At 40.3% G+C, this 17,584-nt stretch overlaps 1 protein-coding gene across 1 annotated transcript in view; it reads right to left on the bottom strand.

Moving 5' to 3' along the window:
- Positions 1 to 11,456: 11,456 nt before the first annotated feature.
- MIPEP (mitochondrial intermediate peptidase) overlaps positions 11,457 to 17,584 on the bottom strand; it is a 66,801-nt gene continuing 60,673 nt past the window's right edge. Inside the window, exon 19 of the mRNA XM_005516267.3 lies at positions 11,457 to 11,698. Coding sequence (XP_005516324.2) covers positions 11,604 to 11,698 — 95 coding nt within the window. The 3' untranslated portion in view covers positions 11,457 to 11,603. The remainder of the gene's footprint in view (positions 11,699 to 17,584) is intronic.

Below are 17,584 nucleotides of genomic sequence, written 5' to 3'. Positions count from 1 at the left end.
GCCCAGTAACCAGGCCAGGAAAAAAAATTTAAAAACCACATCTTTGACCAGATCAACCCCAACCCACACCAACAACCCATTCTTTAAAAGTCTGCTATTGAACCACTGCCTATGGGTAGTTCAAACAAAAGAAAACAAAAAGGGAGAGAAAAAGAGACAAGAGGAAAAAAACTGCATAAAAGTATTACTGGAGAATCATTCAGCAAAATTCCCATTTGTGTATTAAAAGCTTAGCTAAATAACCCTGGGCTGCATGGGAAAACAAGTAGGAAAGAAAACTCTTCTATTCTCTAGAACTACCCTGCCCTTCAAGCATACCAGGCATTTTAACTTCTTAGTCTTCATAATATATCCATTTTGTGAAGAAGACATGCTGCATTTACCCCTTTTTCTTGACACAGGAGGATTTGTCCTCCCCATCCCCTATCCTGTGTTAGAAATAGTAACACACTGAAGACTCTTTCCACTCAGGAGAGGAATGTCTCTCTCTCTCTCTTATCCCCTCTCCTCCTGTTCTTTGGCTCTTTCCTACCCATCTGCCATATTTATCACTGCTGCAATTGTCAGGTACTTGTTTGTCTGCTTTCCTCCAAGCCTGTGTTTCCCATTCTCTTCAACTGCCTTGTCTGATCCCCCGCTGCCACCAGAAAACAGAATTGGGGGTTTAATTTCATTAATTTGGAAGATGTAACACATGCACAAGGTAAAGCTTGCTTTTAGAAATTTCACATTCAAAGCCAATGTTCCCAGGGATTTATTTGGTTGGACTCCTATCTCTGGACATCTGCTTCTGAAATGGAAGATAATGGTAAAGTGCCTAAAATGGTGATTTTTAAGCGCATGCCCTGATCGGGACTTTTCTGTAAGAACCCTCCATGAAAACTAGGGACAGGAGCTGGTCACTGCAGCAAGCCAGAGCTATCCATGATGGTATGTAAAAATTTCTGATAACAGGACTTACCCTCAGGTGCTGCAAAAAAAAATATCTGTAGAAAAGATTAGACAGGTCAGTTGGGAAGTCTGATGGTTTACATGGACTGGGAACACAAAGCCGTCCTCTTTTTTGGCCTGGAACAGTCACTTTCTCTTCCCTGAGATAATCTTACCATGAAATACTATAACAAAACAAATAATCCTTCATATCGGATCTACTTTGCACACCTGGTATTTCTACTCAGTTTCCTAAATGGGTGATTCAAAGCAGGTTGGGCTGACCTGTTAGTTGAGACCCAGCAGGGCATTCCCTCCTGTGCTCTTAGGCTGGTGGAAAACAGCACCAAAGAGCAAAGGAGTTACAGCAGAAAGGATGACACAGTTAAATTAGACTCCTGCTTAGAACTGCTAATAATAAATCAGCCCAAATCACATCCAAGTTATTTGGTTATACTCAGTTCAACAGAAATTATTTTAACACTAATGTTTTAAAACACTTCAAAAACTTAAGAACAGCGAGATGGAAGAAGTGGAAGAAAGAATCTCATTGAATTTTGGCCAAAACAGGCAAGAGTCCCCATGGGCACTGAGAGGGATTGCTTGGGCAGGGAAACACCTACATACTGCCTGCAGGCTTGCTGGCAGCACCCCACTGCCACCTCTAACCCTCATCTCTTCAACCTCACCAGCTATTGCTGGTGAACAGGTCCAGTAAACAATAGAATTGTATCTTTTTATATCATGCTGTTACAATCTTTACACTTCTAGAGGAAAGGAAACTGCAGGCCCCTAAAGTGGGGTCTTTCAAAAGCCCCTTCAGCTGTTAATCAGGGCTGGGCTCTGGCTGATCCAGGCCCTCTGCAGCTCCTCGCCTGCCCACAGTGAAGGCAGAAGCAATGCCACGGCCATGGCACAGAGCAGCTCCTCTGTCTGTCCCTGCAGCAGGAGCAATCCTGTGTTATCCTGGCACCTGACCCTCCCTTTGATTTGCAAAGTGCTTTGTTGGTGTTTGCTCAAAATCTTCCAGTGGGTGAATGGCTTTTACACAAGAAACATGTACACCACTGCAATGTCCTGCCCTGCTGTGACATGTGGCCACAAAGGAGCATTTGCACTTGGTCTGTTTGGCTCTTTATTAGGTGATGGAGGGGGAAACTGCAAACTGGCACCGATGTGGGGGCCTTTTTCTTAGCACTACTCATGGACCTCCAGCAGCTGAAGAATGCAATTCTTCAGTCTTCAGACTTCTGTCTGCAATTAATCCATCAGTTTGTAGCGTATGGAAGTCCAGACTCAGGACCATGTGAAAATGTTACCAATACCACGTGCAAGCTCTTCCAGCATTCTTCTGGGAGGGAATTTTTTGCACCTCTTCTGCTTTAAGTAAGCAAAAAGAGAAGTCTCAGGCTGACCTGGACAAGGAGGGGGGATTCCAAACAGCACAGAGGGCTGGCGTAGCTGGCAAACAACTCGGTGCAGCACTGAGGAGTAGAAGCCATGGGAAAGTGAAACATATTCATCAGCAGTGCCAAAGGGGAAGAAAAAACAAGATGGAAAGCAGGATGTACAAAACAGATCCTAGAAAAGAGTGAAATTTGTACCATGCCATCTGGGATTGTATGAAGACAGTGACAGTGGGCTCTCTATAAACACTTCTGAAAGTGAAGTAAGTCTGAGTAAGGTATTCAGGTGATTTACATGTTTCCAGTCAAAATAAAAGATCTCAACACTGTCTTGGCAGGCCTCAGCAAGGTTTAATTGCTTTTTTAGAGCTTTTTGAATTCCTTTTTGAATGAGCACAGCTGTGCCATACACATTTCAGTTCAATCCACCCCCTAAGAACACATTTCCCAATCCCTGAGTTCAGCAAGGCAGCTGAGGATGTGACTTGAGTGCCTGCCTGCAGCAGCTTCACCTCGACCATCCTGACTCTCCTGGGACCAGCTTGCTGTAATGGCCCTTTAATTATCTCTTCCTTTTCTAGCTGATCTCACCTCACTGATGTGAGTGTGGAACTCAGACCTGGAACTGTAATTTAAATATTGTAAACTTCCAGCTGAGCCAGCCAATTATTGTCACTTCAGCATCCTTTCTCTGGGAGAGACAGAAGAGGCATGCAAGACTCGGGCTAACAGGAAAAGCCACTGAAGGCATAAACACTCTTGGGACATTGACACTGAGGCTGTGCTGCTGAGCAGCAAGAGCAGGCCCAGACTCCACTGGTACAGCCCTCTCCTGGAAAATTATCAGCAACTTCATCCCCTCAGTGTCACCAATGCCCAGATTTTTGTGGACATCTAGTCTCTGCAGGAGAGATGGCGATTCAGCAGCCTCACTCATAATGATCCTGAAAGTGGAGTGAGATGTGGAGGCTGCTGGCAAACACCCCAGTGCTCCTGAAGAGTAAGAAAATACCAGTTTGGCTGCCACGGGCCCTGCCAAGAGATGTCACAAGCCCCAGAAGACCTCTGGGCATATTAACACCTACTCTTTTCTAAACAGTGGTCATACTGAATCCAGTGCTTCCTTCCACTTCGAGCCAGTTTATTCACATTTAACTTGCTTAAAGCAGTAATAATGAAGAGAGAAGTTACAGACAGATCACCCCTGCCAGACACTTGTCTGCCTTTCTGTTAGTGTTCTGTTTGTATTATTTTTTGTTACAAATAGCAGTGTCCAGGAGGCTGTAGTATTTATGGTATAGTAATAGGAAAAATGCAAATAAAAGGTGGGAGGAGCTGGCTGCAGAGACAGAATTTGTCTCTCCCAGGACCAGCTTTGCAGGGCTGGAGAGCAACACTCTGAGTCCAGATGGAATTTCTCTCTAGGCTAATTCAGTATAAACAAGGTAGATTTATCTGGAGGATTTACTGAGGTTTGATTTCAGGTCAGTGGAGGTTGGTAAGGAGCAGCAGCAGTACAAATGGAAAGACCCAAAACTGGCTTTGATGATCTGGCGCAACAAGGAATTTACTCCAATATGCAGAAAACTAAAGCTTTTCATCTACCCCATCATTTTCCCCAGCATTCATGGGGAAATAAAACAGAATTCTAGGATGTCAGCCAAACCACCAGCTCAAACTTCCTAGTTCTCCTATTTCCATGTTCATACTGTGATTTACAGGTCTTGATAAATAAACTATCCAGAAGCTCACTTTTAACAAAGCCTCTCAACAATCACAGCAGCCCCATGCTGACTTTGGCCCTTAAATACTGTTCCAGAGGTCCAGAGCTAATGCAGCATTCACACACATGTCCTTTAGCTGCCTGAGAGCACTGATAGATCTTCTACCTACAGCTGGAGCACCAGAGGGGCCTTTGGGTGAGCACAGTGTGAGCTGAGGGTCGCCTTCCCCAGTCCTGACGTTGGTAAGAGGTGCACAGCCTCTCTGCTCCAGCCTTAAATCCCAGATGAATAATGGAAAAGGAAGAGCCAAGCTCAAGGGTCCTGTTTGCTTCAGCAAGTCCTGCACTTCTGAAGAGGTTGCCCTAGAGTGACCTTTTCAGTGGGGTGTGGTGACTGGAATCGGAAGTGTTCTCAGCTGGCACAAAGGCTCCTGACAGACAGAGAATGAGTTCTAAAAAGGGGAGGGGTTGCAGCTTTTACTTACCCACTTTAATTCGCAAAAGTTCTTTTTTTTTTCTTTTTTTTTTCTTCTTTTTTCCAAATAAAGCAGATAAAGCTGGAGACACAGTAAGTAACGTAAAGTAAGTAAGTCAACATGAATCAGGCTATAGACAGAGAGGCACAGGTGCCAGACCAGCTGACAGACACTTGTGACAGACCAAGGGAAAGGCATGGAAAAGGGTATCCCCTCACAAGGGAAGAAACTGAATGTCAAATTAGCTATTTCCCTGTACTCAGCCAGCCTACATCAGTTTTTCATGTACATTTGAGATTGTCAGAAACAAACAAAAAAAAATAAATAAAAGCTGGTTTTCTTGGAAAACAGAGATTACAAACTGAACAGACTATTAAAACAACTTTGTCTTGGGAATTTGGCTTAAACACCAGATTAAATCACAGAGAGCTAATTTGATTAAGTAGAACAAGTTATCTAAATCCCTACTTAGGGAAAGCACCGCCAGCAATTCGGCACTGTTTTGCAAAAGACCTTCAATGTTAAATAGTTTCAGTGAGAGCAATACCTACAGCCACAGGGCACTGCTCCATGCATGAGGGTCACGTTTGCTGGGCAGGCTTCAGGACAAGACAGCAAATTAAATTTACAGGAGATAAGAAGAAAATTTGCTATGATGGTAAGGAATCATGTATGATCAGAACTTACCTTGTCACCATCAGCTGAGGTTACAGACCCCAATGGCACTGCCTCTTTCTTGCAATGGCACCTCCAGTTCTTGGGGAATTCCTTCCCCAACCTCCCTGTGTCAGCACGGAGAGAAAAGGCAATATATTTGTGCAGATGTTAAGAGACAATGAACTGTCACTTCAACTCTCATTTGTAGTGAGTAGGATTTACTCTGGCTAGCATGAATCATTTTGATAACATATATAATTAGTTTTATGGAAGTTTTAGTATGTTATAAAAGCTGCTCTATCACTTGTGTTCCCCTAGGGCTGTCTTATAAAATTATTTTGTTACAGCTGTATTCTCCTTGGAAGTGAATTGCAGACAACTGAGAACAACTGTATGTCAGAAGCATTGCAAGCCAAGGCATTCAAGGCGATTTTAAGGCCTTTTTTGTTTCTAAAATCCATGTGAATAAATGCAGGCACTTGTGGGCTCCAGCCCTATCAGCTGCCAAAGCTGAGGACACCCTCTGCTCCCAGGCTGTCGCTCAGCCGCCTCCACACAGCCCCTGGCTGTCCACAGCAGATGCTGCAGCTCAGCAACCCACGAGCTGGGATGCTGTCAAAAGACCTTGGGGAAAAACACTCAACAGGTATAAATAATACAAGTCTTTAATAACTTCATTTGAGCTACAGAAAGGTATGTTGGATGAGGATTTGTGTCTGCGCAGGGAGACGTAAAGTGAGTTAACTGGATTCCATTTTTGTGAGGAATAAAAGTGGGGCTGGTAGGAGAGTGCACTAAGTGAAATCAGCAAGCCCTTCTGAACTTATACACGTTTTTCTATTTCATACGTATTTTAAATACTGAAAGTAGGTTATGATTGAGCCTTGGGGCTACTTCTGAAGAGTTCCATTAATAAATAGAGTATTTTTAACAATTGCCCTGCTAATCTACTGTATGTCAGAAGAGCTTGACGAAGTTAAGGGCTGCTGCAAACATCAGCCAAACACTGGCTTCTGACCATTTTCAAGGGACAAGTGCCTTCAAACAGCTACCTGATATATTATTCATGAAGAGCTGCTGCCTGCAGAGTATTGAGTATTGTCCTGAGGCCTGCGGGGGGCTCATCCATCCCAACTTGGCCCAGTTTGGCAACGCTTCACTTTCTTAGTGGACCACATTCAGGGCATTTCCCCAAAGCTCTCCCTCAGCGCAGGGAAGGTGGATGAGAAACGCTGTTTGAGCATGATACAAACTCCAGGCTGGATGGGTACCAGCAGTAGCAGCTATGGGCAGGGTGGGAAGAACCTGCCATGCTGCCATTTGCTTTTTCCTCTGACACAACCCCTGGGTTTATCACAGCCCAAAGCATCCCTCAGCTCCTCCTTACCCCCCTAGGTCATGTCCCATTGCAGCTGTAAGTGGAGATGGGGGCATTTAGAGATGTCTGAGGAGTGAAGTGAAAGTGCCGTAAGGAGTCAGAGGGACAAGGGCCAAAAGGCACTTCATAGAACCCAAGATGTCCTGAAGATTAATTGAGAGCATCTTCTGTGGCGATTTTAATGTTGTACTATGTGATACTGTCAATGATGCCTGAACTCAGTCATGTATAACAACTGAAAAATTGTAGCATTAAAAAAAAAAAAAAATAGTCAGTGCTTTGAGGTGCTCTAAGAAACCAGGGTTCCTGACACTTCTATTCCAGCCATCTGTGCTCTATCTCTAGCTACTAGAGCAACAGAAGGCACATAAAAGAGCTGGTTCCTCCCCATCCTTAGACTGGTAGGATATATTCCATTTTGAAGACGTCTGCTTCTTCTCATCAAGAGTGAAGGCAGCCAGAATGGCAAGTTTTAGACACTCACAAGCTGCCTTAGAAGCTACTGGCTCTTTGGCAGCTGCTGGCAAGAGGTTTCCCACTCCCTTCCCCTCTGTGCTTTCAAATCGGCACAGCAGCAGAGCACCCACCAGTCATCCTGTCAGATATGTATCGCCACTTTGCTTCTGGTTTAAGTAGTTTGTCTCCAAGACATTTTTTAGATACTTCCTCCAGACAAGAAGTCCTAATGATTTCCTACACCCATGCAGCTCCGTGTGCCAGCTTGTTGAGGAGCAGCCGCAGCGGACTTGAAAGTAAACAAATCTCAGCCCGGGGAAGATCAGAAGGGCCGACAGACAGCCCTGATGGTTCTGATTTATACTTCCTTATCTTTTATCTCCCTCCCTCTCCTCCTGGAGCACGCTAGCTGTTCTCCCACGGTCCTTCTCCCAGGGAAATCTGTGTGCTTGCCTTTTGCTATTGTGCATCTTCAATTCTCAAGTTCTTTAACTCTTGAATTCTTTCTAATTTCAATGCAATACTCCCCTTTCACTACACTGCAAACCTGCTGGGGTAAAGCGCCGATTTGAACTTGTTCCCAACAGCACACAAGTAAATCCCTGGCTCTGGGTACATAAAATCTCCACTACTTTGCCCAGAAGCAATCTGAAATAGCAGACACACAGTTCCTCCCACTTCACAGCAAGCAGAGGAGGTGCTTTGGCTGACACTGCTTTTCCAGCTCTCCATGGAAGACAAGGGGAAGCTGCCAGCAGGACAGTTATCCAGCAAGCACAGACTTGCTACCCTCGTGGAAAAACCTCCTTCCAAAGACACTCTCCTCACTCACAGCTTGCTGGATCACAAAAGGTGGCTTTGCCCTGGTGTAACTGAGGCTACAGGGCTTCTCTGAATAAATCTGAATTAGGGCAGGTTTTTCAGAAAACAGTCCAGTTCTGATGTACGTTTCTGCTGCTGATCAGTCAACCCCAGCTCTTCTCATATGTCCCTGCTGTCAACATATAAACCAGAAATCAGGTGCACCTTTATCTAATTTCAGCTACCAGCTCTTGTTAAACAGTTGTTCTCAGATCAATGTTCAATCTTTCAAATTTGTGCTTCTGTATCATCATTAGGTTAATCTTAGGACAGACTAAGATGCATGTTTCCTGAGCCATCAACATTGCTGTTATGTTCATCTCTCCATTTCCATCTTAAGTGTCATCTATAATACTAAGCTCTCTTACTTTGACATAAATTCATTTCTCATTTTTGCACACTGATTTAGATTCTGACTTGCTGTACAAGCAGCTATTTAACATCTGTAGAAAAGCTTTTATCAGCATATGATATGAATTCTTCCATCTGGCATTCCACTGAACACAAAGCAGAAACATTTTTGAACACCTCTGCCTTTTCTGTTACTGGCAGTGCTGTAATTTCCATTTTAAACTTACTGCTGTGGAAAGAAAGCCCTCTTACTCTGCCCACGTCTTTAACTCTGAGGTTTTTTTTTGCTTCTGTATCAACCCATTACCATGCCTCATTTCTAATCTACAGTCAATTCTTCCCTGCCTGATTTCCCTTCTCTTCCCTGCCTTCTTAACTGCTGCCTTTTCCTCCTGTTATCTTCTTTGGTGTTTAGGGAACTTCATCCAACACCAGCTTTATTTATGTCACCTGAAAGTAATTATTACACAATATTTCAGTCTATCTTATGTGAATCAGGAAAATAATCACATCAAACATTAAAAAAAAAAACAAACCAGCAAAGTTCACACCTCAAACTTCCAAATGTAATCCACCTGTGCTTTTCTGATGTGTTGTAATTATGTGTTATTATTTCAGGATTGCATAAGGGTATAATTTCTTCTGAAGATGTTCACTACTTATTTTCCATAGCAGCTAAAATCCAAAACATTGTAAAATTTCGGATTAAAAGCATGATGCTGAGTTACAGTATTATAAACCAAACTTTTGGATAGCTGGTTCAGCAGTCCCAGTGGGAAAGCATGGAATGCTGGAAAAGGATTACAGTGGCTTTTACATTTATGAAGAGTTACACTGCTGGTCACAAGAGAGGTCTCATGTTACTGAGAGTACACATTATTTGCTGGAAAATAAAAGTCTCTTGAAAAGGAAAAAAAAAAAGGAAAAAGCATCAGACATTTGAACAGCTGGAAGCATTTTTAGAAACTATCAAAAAAAGAAAAAAAATTTAGAATAATATTTCCCCTTCTCTAGTAAGCCTCATGGTGGTGGTATAATATGTTCCCTAGAGGCTTAATCATGTCTACTGTTCAATCCTCAAAGGTTATTTCATTTAAAAAAAAAAAAAAAATCAGTGGAGTCAACAGAGTTTCTTCATGAAAGAACCTGAAGCCATCATTCTGAGATGTATTTATTTTTTTACCAGTTCCCATCTTTGTCAGACATCCCACAAGTTATAAATCTGAGCAATAAGCTGCACTCCACCATCCTTTGGCAAAAAGGCAAGATTTTCTTCCTTTCTTTGTTGGTATCTGATTTCATATTAGGAAGATACTGTTTGATGCCACTCTGATAAAACCTTGAAAAGACTGTTGTTTGCAGAAGGATCAAATGAGGTGGTGAATTAATGAACAGCAGCCATGACCATAAAACAATGTGAGTACTACATATAGTTTGAAGAGGTATCTGTACACCAAATCCAATACCACTTGAATTTCTTTCAAATTAAAATGCAGGGGCAATCTCTTAATTGTAAATGCTCTGCTTATTCTGCCAATTATGATGCTTTACTTTCTTTACCGCAGTGCTTCCAGAGCCGAGGATTTCCGTTTGCTAAGTTCTTTTTGTCACAATGAATCTTTCAAAGTGTGCCAGCTCCAGATAAACATAATCGTTAGTTTGTTCCAGTACAAAACCCAGGCAACAAACAATTCGAGGCTCCCTTAGCAACACCCTTGAATTCCCTTTGAAATACACTTCCATTAAATACCCCACTATGGGTTGTTAAATTTACATTCATCAGCTATTGTATACTTTACAGGCCTTCCCATCTTCACAATGTGGTTTTACTCACACCTACAATGACACTTTGTGGGTTTTTTAATTACATTACTTACAGAAAAATGCCCACCTAGTTTGTTAAGCAAAACCATTCATTCTTCCCTCTCAGGGAACAACTGCAGACACACAATGCAGCCAGTCAGCAGTACAGGCCAGAAGCCTGGTTGTGGTACAGGTCTGAAAATGCACCCACTATGGTTTAATCAAAGCATCTAAAAATGTCTAAACCCACCTCTACCAGAATGACAGCACTACTCACACAAAGCAACCTCCACCTTGCAAAAACAGGTAGTGAAAAAAATAGGGTAAAAATATCAAACAATATCCTTTTGCACAGATTCTGCTAAAAAGAGGGCAAATAATCCAATCAGCTCTCACTCTTGTTTATCCCTTCCCAAACATCCACTTTTTCTGACTGGGTTCTTTTACCTTTACTTGCTTCTCTCTCAGTTATTTGCCCTCATCTCTCAGCTTTCGTTCTCTTCCTCTCTTGCTTCTTTCACTGCATTTCTGCTGAGCAGAATAATTACAATACCTAACAACCTACAGAAGACCCCTAAACAAGGCCATTCCTACAGAAAAAATCACCAGTTTTCTTTTATTTCCCCCAAAACACCCTCAAATACTATTTCCTAATTTACTTAGAGGGAAAAAGAAAAACCTACTGATAACATTCCCTTTGTTCATCATCCACTATATAATGCACAACCTTACCAAAGTGTTCCAGTCTACCCTGGAAAAACATATTTATTTTGAATTCTTTTCTTTCCCCTCCAAAACCCGCCCTCTTGTACTTTATAAACAGTTCCCCAAACTCATCCACTCATCATTAAAAGGAAACTCCGTGTGAACAAACTTGCAGTGACCAGATCATCTGTAGGGTACCCATTTTACTCCTTTGTCTCTCTTATGTGTTGCAACATATCTCTTTCCTCCTCACCCAAAATTCTCCATTACAGACCAGCAGGACTACAGGTTTACTTCTCCCATCTTTCTCTTCCCTATCTCAAAGCTCAACAGCTCCTAGTTTTTCACTTCTTTCTTCCCTTTCATTTTTCCCTTTGTTTCAAACAATTTGCTCTTCCCCAATACAGGACTCCTACAAGAAACATGGTTAAACAAAGTTAAAGAAAATCCATGAGCACCTGAGAAAGACCTGTGTGAACGGTTCTGGGCCATAACATCACGAGGTAAATCCTAAAAGTGAATCAGTGCATGTACCGAAAGACCTTTCATACCCTAACAGTCACCCTGAAGATGAGTTCAATTTCCATTTACTCTCTTCCAACAAGATCAAATTTTCTAACAGTACACGCTAGAGGATTTGTTCTCTCAAATTCCATGTTTAAGCTCGCATGCAATGGAAAACAGTCATCTTCATAAATGAAACCAGGTGATCCAATGAAAGTATTTATTACTGTTCCACCAACATGAACAGTCAAACTCTAAAAGCGTTCACCAAAAAGCGAAACCAGTCACAACAATATTTTATCCACAATTATGAAAACATATGCAATCTTCCATAAAATAATTCAGTCCTGTTGTTATGAGTCCATGATAAATGTTTCAAAGTCATGGTCTAAGTCTGAAACAAGGGCGTCCACAAAATCTTCAACTGAAGGGGATTTCTGAAGCATACCTACAAAAAAGCAAGACAAGAGAATCTTCATCAGGATGCTGTGACCTTGACAGTTTCGTCAGTGGTAACATTTACTGATAACTAACTTTTAATGCCACTATACAACAGAAACAGCTATCAGATTTCTTTGTCAAGAAAAAATATATGCAATTATAGTGTATAGAGATTATTAAATTTCTTCAAGACACCTGTTACACATTTTCACAAAGTTGACAGGTTTCAAGACTGTTAATTGATTTTTGTCATCATGACCTTTCTAAAGAGGGAATTATAACTGCTTCAAAGCAACTTAACTGCAGACTCAATCACTCTTAAATGACTGAAATAAATTAGTGATTAAGCAGGTACTTAAATCTTTATCTGCTAAGTTCTAGTTCTGATCAAGCCAGGAAAAAAAAAAAATCTCAAAGCATTACACACCTTAGAACCATTTAATTTAATACTTAAAGTACAGCTATATCTGAAATTTTTGACAAGGCACAAAACATAAACAAAAGCATTTTCAATATACCACATTTTAGTTTTGCTTTTTTTTAGAGTATTAGACTTACCTTTTCTTAAGAATTTAAATTACTGCGTCTGTTAGCTGTAGCACTTGGCTACACTATAACAGACAAGAAAATTAGCATAATGAGTATGTATTAGAATCATGCCCATGTACTTTGTCAGGTAATTCTATAAACAGAGAAGCTAAAAACTTCACCCCATCCTCTACAGAATCCAAATTTTTAGACAGCATGAGAATATACCCTTTAAATTCTTTTCAGATGCTTCTTTGTATTTAACATCACATATAGTTGGTCTTTTCACTGTTATTAACATTTTCAAGATTACACATGAAAATTTACTGCATAACTTCTACCAGGAAAAAAAACAACCAAAAAACCAACAGTACAACTGCCAAATAATGTAAAATTTAATCTTCGTATTTCTTTGAAGTGATCTTTCTGACATCTGCCAACGTAAATATAACCTTGTTTTACCCTTTCTGATCAGTATACCTACTGAACATTAACTTACATTCTTTCACATCCTCAACAATATTTGCTTTTGGTGGAAATTATAATTGCATGCTGCTAAAAGACTATCATCTTTTACTATAACACAATGATTCAAAACCCATCAGGAAACAGAACAGCTCAAAGTAAATTGGTGTGAGCAACCAGAAAGAATTTTCTTGCTAAGTCCTTATAGAATTCCATTTCAATCTAATTTAAACACTTGTTACAAGTGTCAACACAAACTGCCATGGCCCAGTAGATTAATAGCAAGCAACAAAAGGAAAACAAATCTCACACTATATATAGATTGACTGAAATGCTGTTAAATGAAGTTTGCATCAAGCTATTTTCAAAATGAAAGAGAACAGAATTAATATTTCCAAGTACTTGGTAAACTTGTCATCTACTCTAATGTTAGAAAAATCACGGTGGAATTACTTGTAGTTGACAATGAAAAATGGCTCACTATGTGCTGGGCTGAGAAACAGATGTGTGCAGATACCCAGCTACTGATCTGAGCTCCCCAGAGAGCCATGGCCTCCTGCAGACTCCTACTCTCGGGTTCCTGGCTGAGGAACACGCATATTTGCTCCCTAAGAGCCTTGGAAAAATTCCAGTTAAATTCATATTTTCCTGCAGTTTCACAGAAGAGGAGAGAGTGCCTTAAGAAGGTGACAGGGATGGCAGCTCACTGGAACATGTACCATCATTCTTTTTTCACCAGATATCACTATGGAGAGATGACTAAAATGCTGCTGCACAGATGGTACATAAAGATGGCCATAACCACCACTCTCTGAGGCCCATTACACAAAACTCCCCTTCCAATTCTGACTTCATAAAAAAATAGTCAGTCTGGACCATGTTCAGCCAATTCTTTGACACACTAACAATTTTTCTGCCAGTTATCAATACATTGCGAAAAAAAAGAGCCAATAGTATAATGACAGGCAGAAGTTATCTTTCAGGAGATTTAATTTTCCCTCTTACATAAAAATGGCAAATCATAACAAAAACATTCCAACCCTGGATATTACAAAATGAGTAAGAGAAATGTAATTAACTACAGTATACTTGGATGTATTTTATTGCAGCTGAATACAGTCTTACCAAATATCACTCAAAACTTGTTACAAATTGTATTTATTTATTAAAACCAGGTTTGCTTTAAATACGTTGGAGATTCCAAAATCATTCTGGCAATGGTGATGTCAAATGACCTCCTGTCCAGTAGTTCCAGCTTTCGATAACAAAAACAGATTTCTTGCATTACTGGTTTACTGCATTCCTATTTTCCCAACACTGACATCAAAAGCGGACTTCGTTTTTGCAAAGAAGGGACAAAGAGTAACTGAGGTCATTGCTAAAGAACTCCTACTGTAGTGAAATGATGGTGCCCTCGTTAAATAAATAACTACAGATTTTAGAGTAGACAGCTCCAAAAGAAACAGGCAATGATGGTATTTCTGTGTTTTAACCTCTTACTCTACACTGATGTGCTAAAGAGTGGTCATGTCTCTCTTCAAACCCCATTAAAATATATCAAAGCAAGATCAGCTTTGATATATTGTAAGTACTCAGCACTTCAGTCTAAATGATTTAGTAACATGTCCACAAGGTCTGATGGTTGCAGTTTTCAAATTTAGGAGTGTATTTTAATATGTTCAGCCCAACTCTTATTTCAGCTCAGTCTCTCCCAAGCCTAAGGCAACTGCATAGCTTATCTTTGCTGCTTTGAAGTTTCTTTCACATTACAGCACTGTGGTTAACCACGCCCTTTTGAGAGATGGTTAGCTGTAACCTACAATCACTGAAAACTGAGAGAAGGATAAAGCCTGTGGCAAAATTTGGCCTCTATCCCCTGGAACACTAATTATTTTGGGTCCATGTAGTTTGAGCTAACATATGTTACCATTGACATCACCTTCTAGGATTTATGCATATTTCTTACACTTCCAAAGAGATGTATAATCATTAGCTGAAGATTTTTGCAGCCTCTTCAAATTATAATTACTCCATGAAGTGCAGTCTGAGGCATGGAAAAGCAAATTTTCAAACAGCATTGGAGCAAATGGGTGTTTATTTACACAGCCATTTGGTTTGGTTACCATGTAGGCACAGGGCTGAGTATGACTGCAGTGTAATAGGGCATCAACAAAGCAAGAACACAACTTCACATGCATTTTGCACAAGGACTTCTTCAGAAGCCCCAAGGGCAATGTGACTGCACCAAGGCTGTAGGAGAATTGCACTCCACAATATACTCTCAGTTCCCAAAACATCCAACCCAGTAGTTTTCACACTGCAATTCACTTTCTGCCTATGCACCTGGGTTTCCTTCCAGCCAGGGAGTGCCAAGGGAGAGAGGGAGGAATGGTGCACACCTGAATCTTGTTCAGACCTGCAACCGGCACACAACTGGACCTGGAAGGGACACCTGGGTTATATAACTTTAAAGGAATTTGGAATCCCTAATGCCATGTAGTCCTAGGAAGAAGAAAATCTACAAGAGCTATATTGTCAATAGAAAATGACAGAGGAATCAAGTTCTTCTTGAAATGTATTTTTTCTCTAAGGAAAAATTAAAAGAAAATAAGCCTCTCAGACAAAACATTTTTCATCCATTTTCAATTGCTCCTGATATCCATATTTGTGACTATTTCTGAATTTCATTGACTATCAAGTGGTAAGATAAAAAAAAGTCACCAGAAAATGTTTAAAAAGTTTTCAAAAAAACCTCTATAATTTTGGTTTTTTTAAAGGAAACAAATACCAAGAAAATCAAATGCAAACAAAAACAACAACAAAAAAGTATATTGTGTTTCCTAATTAAAGACTAGTTCAAACAGGAACCTTGTCATTAACTCCACAGATCAGATCCTTTATCTTTCCTTATCAGTACATCTATGGAATCATGTTGGAGAAAGATGAAAAGCTAGGGTCATATCCAAACACAAAAGAAAAATAATAGATAGATTCTGAGAAGAAAATCGTAACAAAGAAACTGCATAAGTGAAATGTGCTCATGAAATAACCTGCTATCAAAAAGCCAATGAACATGGCTAACTTCGTAATGAGGTATGGAAGCACTTCAAGGGTGAGGCTGCAGATGTGCATCCGAAAGCCAGACATGTGCAAGCCCACATAAAAAAAACACCTGAAATAACAACCTAAAGAAGTTTTTGAAATAGGGCACTAGTGAGCACAGAATCTGGACTGTTTTTCTGAAGAGGAGTAAAATCAACAAGCTTTAAAGTTTGGTGGGATCTGTCTTTAATCAGATATGTTTTGTTATTTGCTGTGGGAGTACAGTCTTGCAATTGATGGAAACCAACAAGAGACAGAAATCAAGTAGTTGGAATATTGGTAATGAAAAAAAGCAGCAAGAGAAATCAGAAGCTCACTGAACCTAAACAAATTGAATTGTTCCTACTTTTCTCTATAAATTCTCTTTTTTTGGAATAAAGACCAATCAAGTATATATATAACTTTTTTCATCAGGTGTGTTCTATGATTTAGCTTGCAATAATCCCAATCAATCAGCAATCAAGTTATTGTCTTGTCAAAACACCTGAGTCACCCTAATTTCATTCTTCAGGGAGTCGTTCAAGCATGTTAAGTTTTTTACTTAACTACTTTTACTGTGTACATATGAACATCGGGATACACACAAAGAATCTGCTGATGAACACTGGTTATTTTTTATAATCTTGAATATCAGGATTTCTGTATAAAGAGTGTAAAAGTGAAATTCAGAATAGAAAAGTGACCAGGGAGATAATTTGAAGCAAGGAAGGTGTATCTTTGATGGAAGAGGATCAGATAGATCATGGTACACTTAAGAAAACTGGGAATAAACATGCCCAGAAGCCCTGGCAGGATGCACCCCTGAGTGCTAAGGGAGCTGGCAGATGGCATTGCTAGGCAGCTCTCTATTAAAATAGGAGAGGTCCCAAAAGACTGGAAAAAAGCAAAAGTCATGTCTATCTTCAGGAAGAGCAAGCAGCAGAACCCAAGGAACTGAGGCTGGTCAGTTTCACCTCAGACCCTAGGAAAGTGTTGGACCAGCTAATCCTGTAAACTGTTTTTAGACTCATGAACAGTAAAATAATCAGGAATACTCACCATGGATTCACCAAAGGCATGTCATGCTTAAATAACTGATAACCTTAGATGATGAAATAACTGGCCTGGCACAAAAGGGGAGAGCAGTGCACATCACCTCCTTGGACTTCAGTGAGCCCTTTGACACTGTCTCCAGTAAGAACCTATCACATGCAAGGGGGAAAGCCAGTTTTACTTCCATAGATTTTCCGTAGGACCATCCACAGATTAATTTTGAAACTTCATTCAAATAGTACTTGATTCAAGGAAGCACACTGCCAGCAACTTCAACATAGTTTCCAGGACATTGCAGGAAAATTCCATGCTTAGTAAAATAAAGAATTTATCCCAGAAAGAGATCATAACCACATTTGTTGTTTAAAAACAGTTTTCCTTCTCCACCATATGACTTACAGTGTAAAAATTGGACATGCTTGTAAAGATGCACATTCCTGTCTTGCAACTTCTTAATCCACAGTTCTGGGCTACAGTTTTTCAAGGTAACAAACACAAACTCTTCAAGAACAGTACAGAAAAGTAAGTTCAGGAAGTCATATTGAATGAAAAGTAAACCTGTAGATCAGAAATGTAAATAGACAACCTAAGGAATATGTAGCTGCTTAATACATGATGAGTCTAAGGAGAGAAGAGGTCATGGCCTCAAATATAAACAGATAGGTCAAAGAACTGAAACGTTCCGGTCGTGAAACTGTGCCAATCTCATGATGAAATACAGACACGTTACCACTGTCTTCCTTATCTGTAGAAAAAGTCCCACAAG

Source organism: Pseudopodoces humilis, chromosome 2, assembly GCF_049639895.1.
Source record: "Pseudopodoces humilis isolate 2021_Gansu_Grassland_sample_001 chromosome 2, ASM4963989v1, whole genome shotgun sequence".
NCBI classification, from domain to species: Eukaryota; Metazoa; Chordata; class Aves; order Passeriformes; family Paridae; genus Pseudopodoces; species Pseudopodoces humilis.
This window is presented reverse-complemented; position numbering and strand designations above follow the sequence as displayed.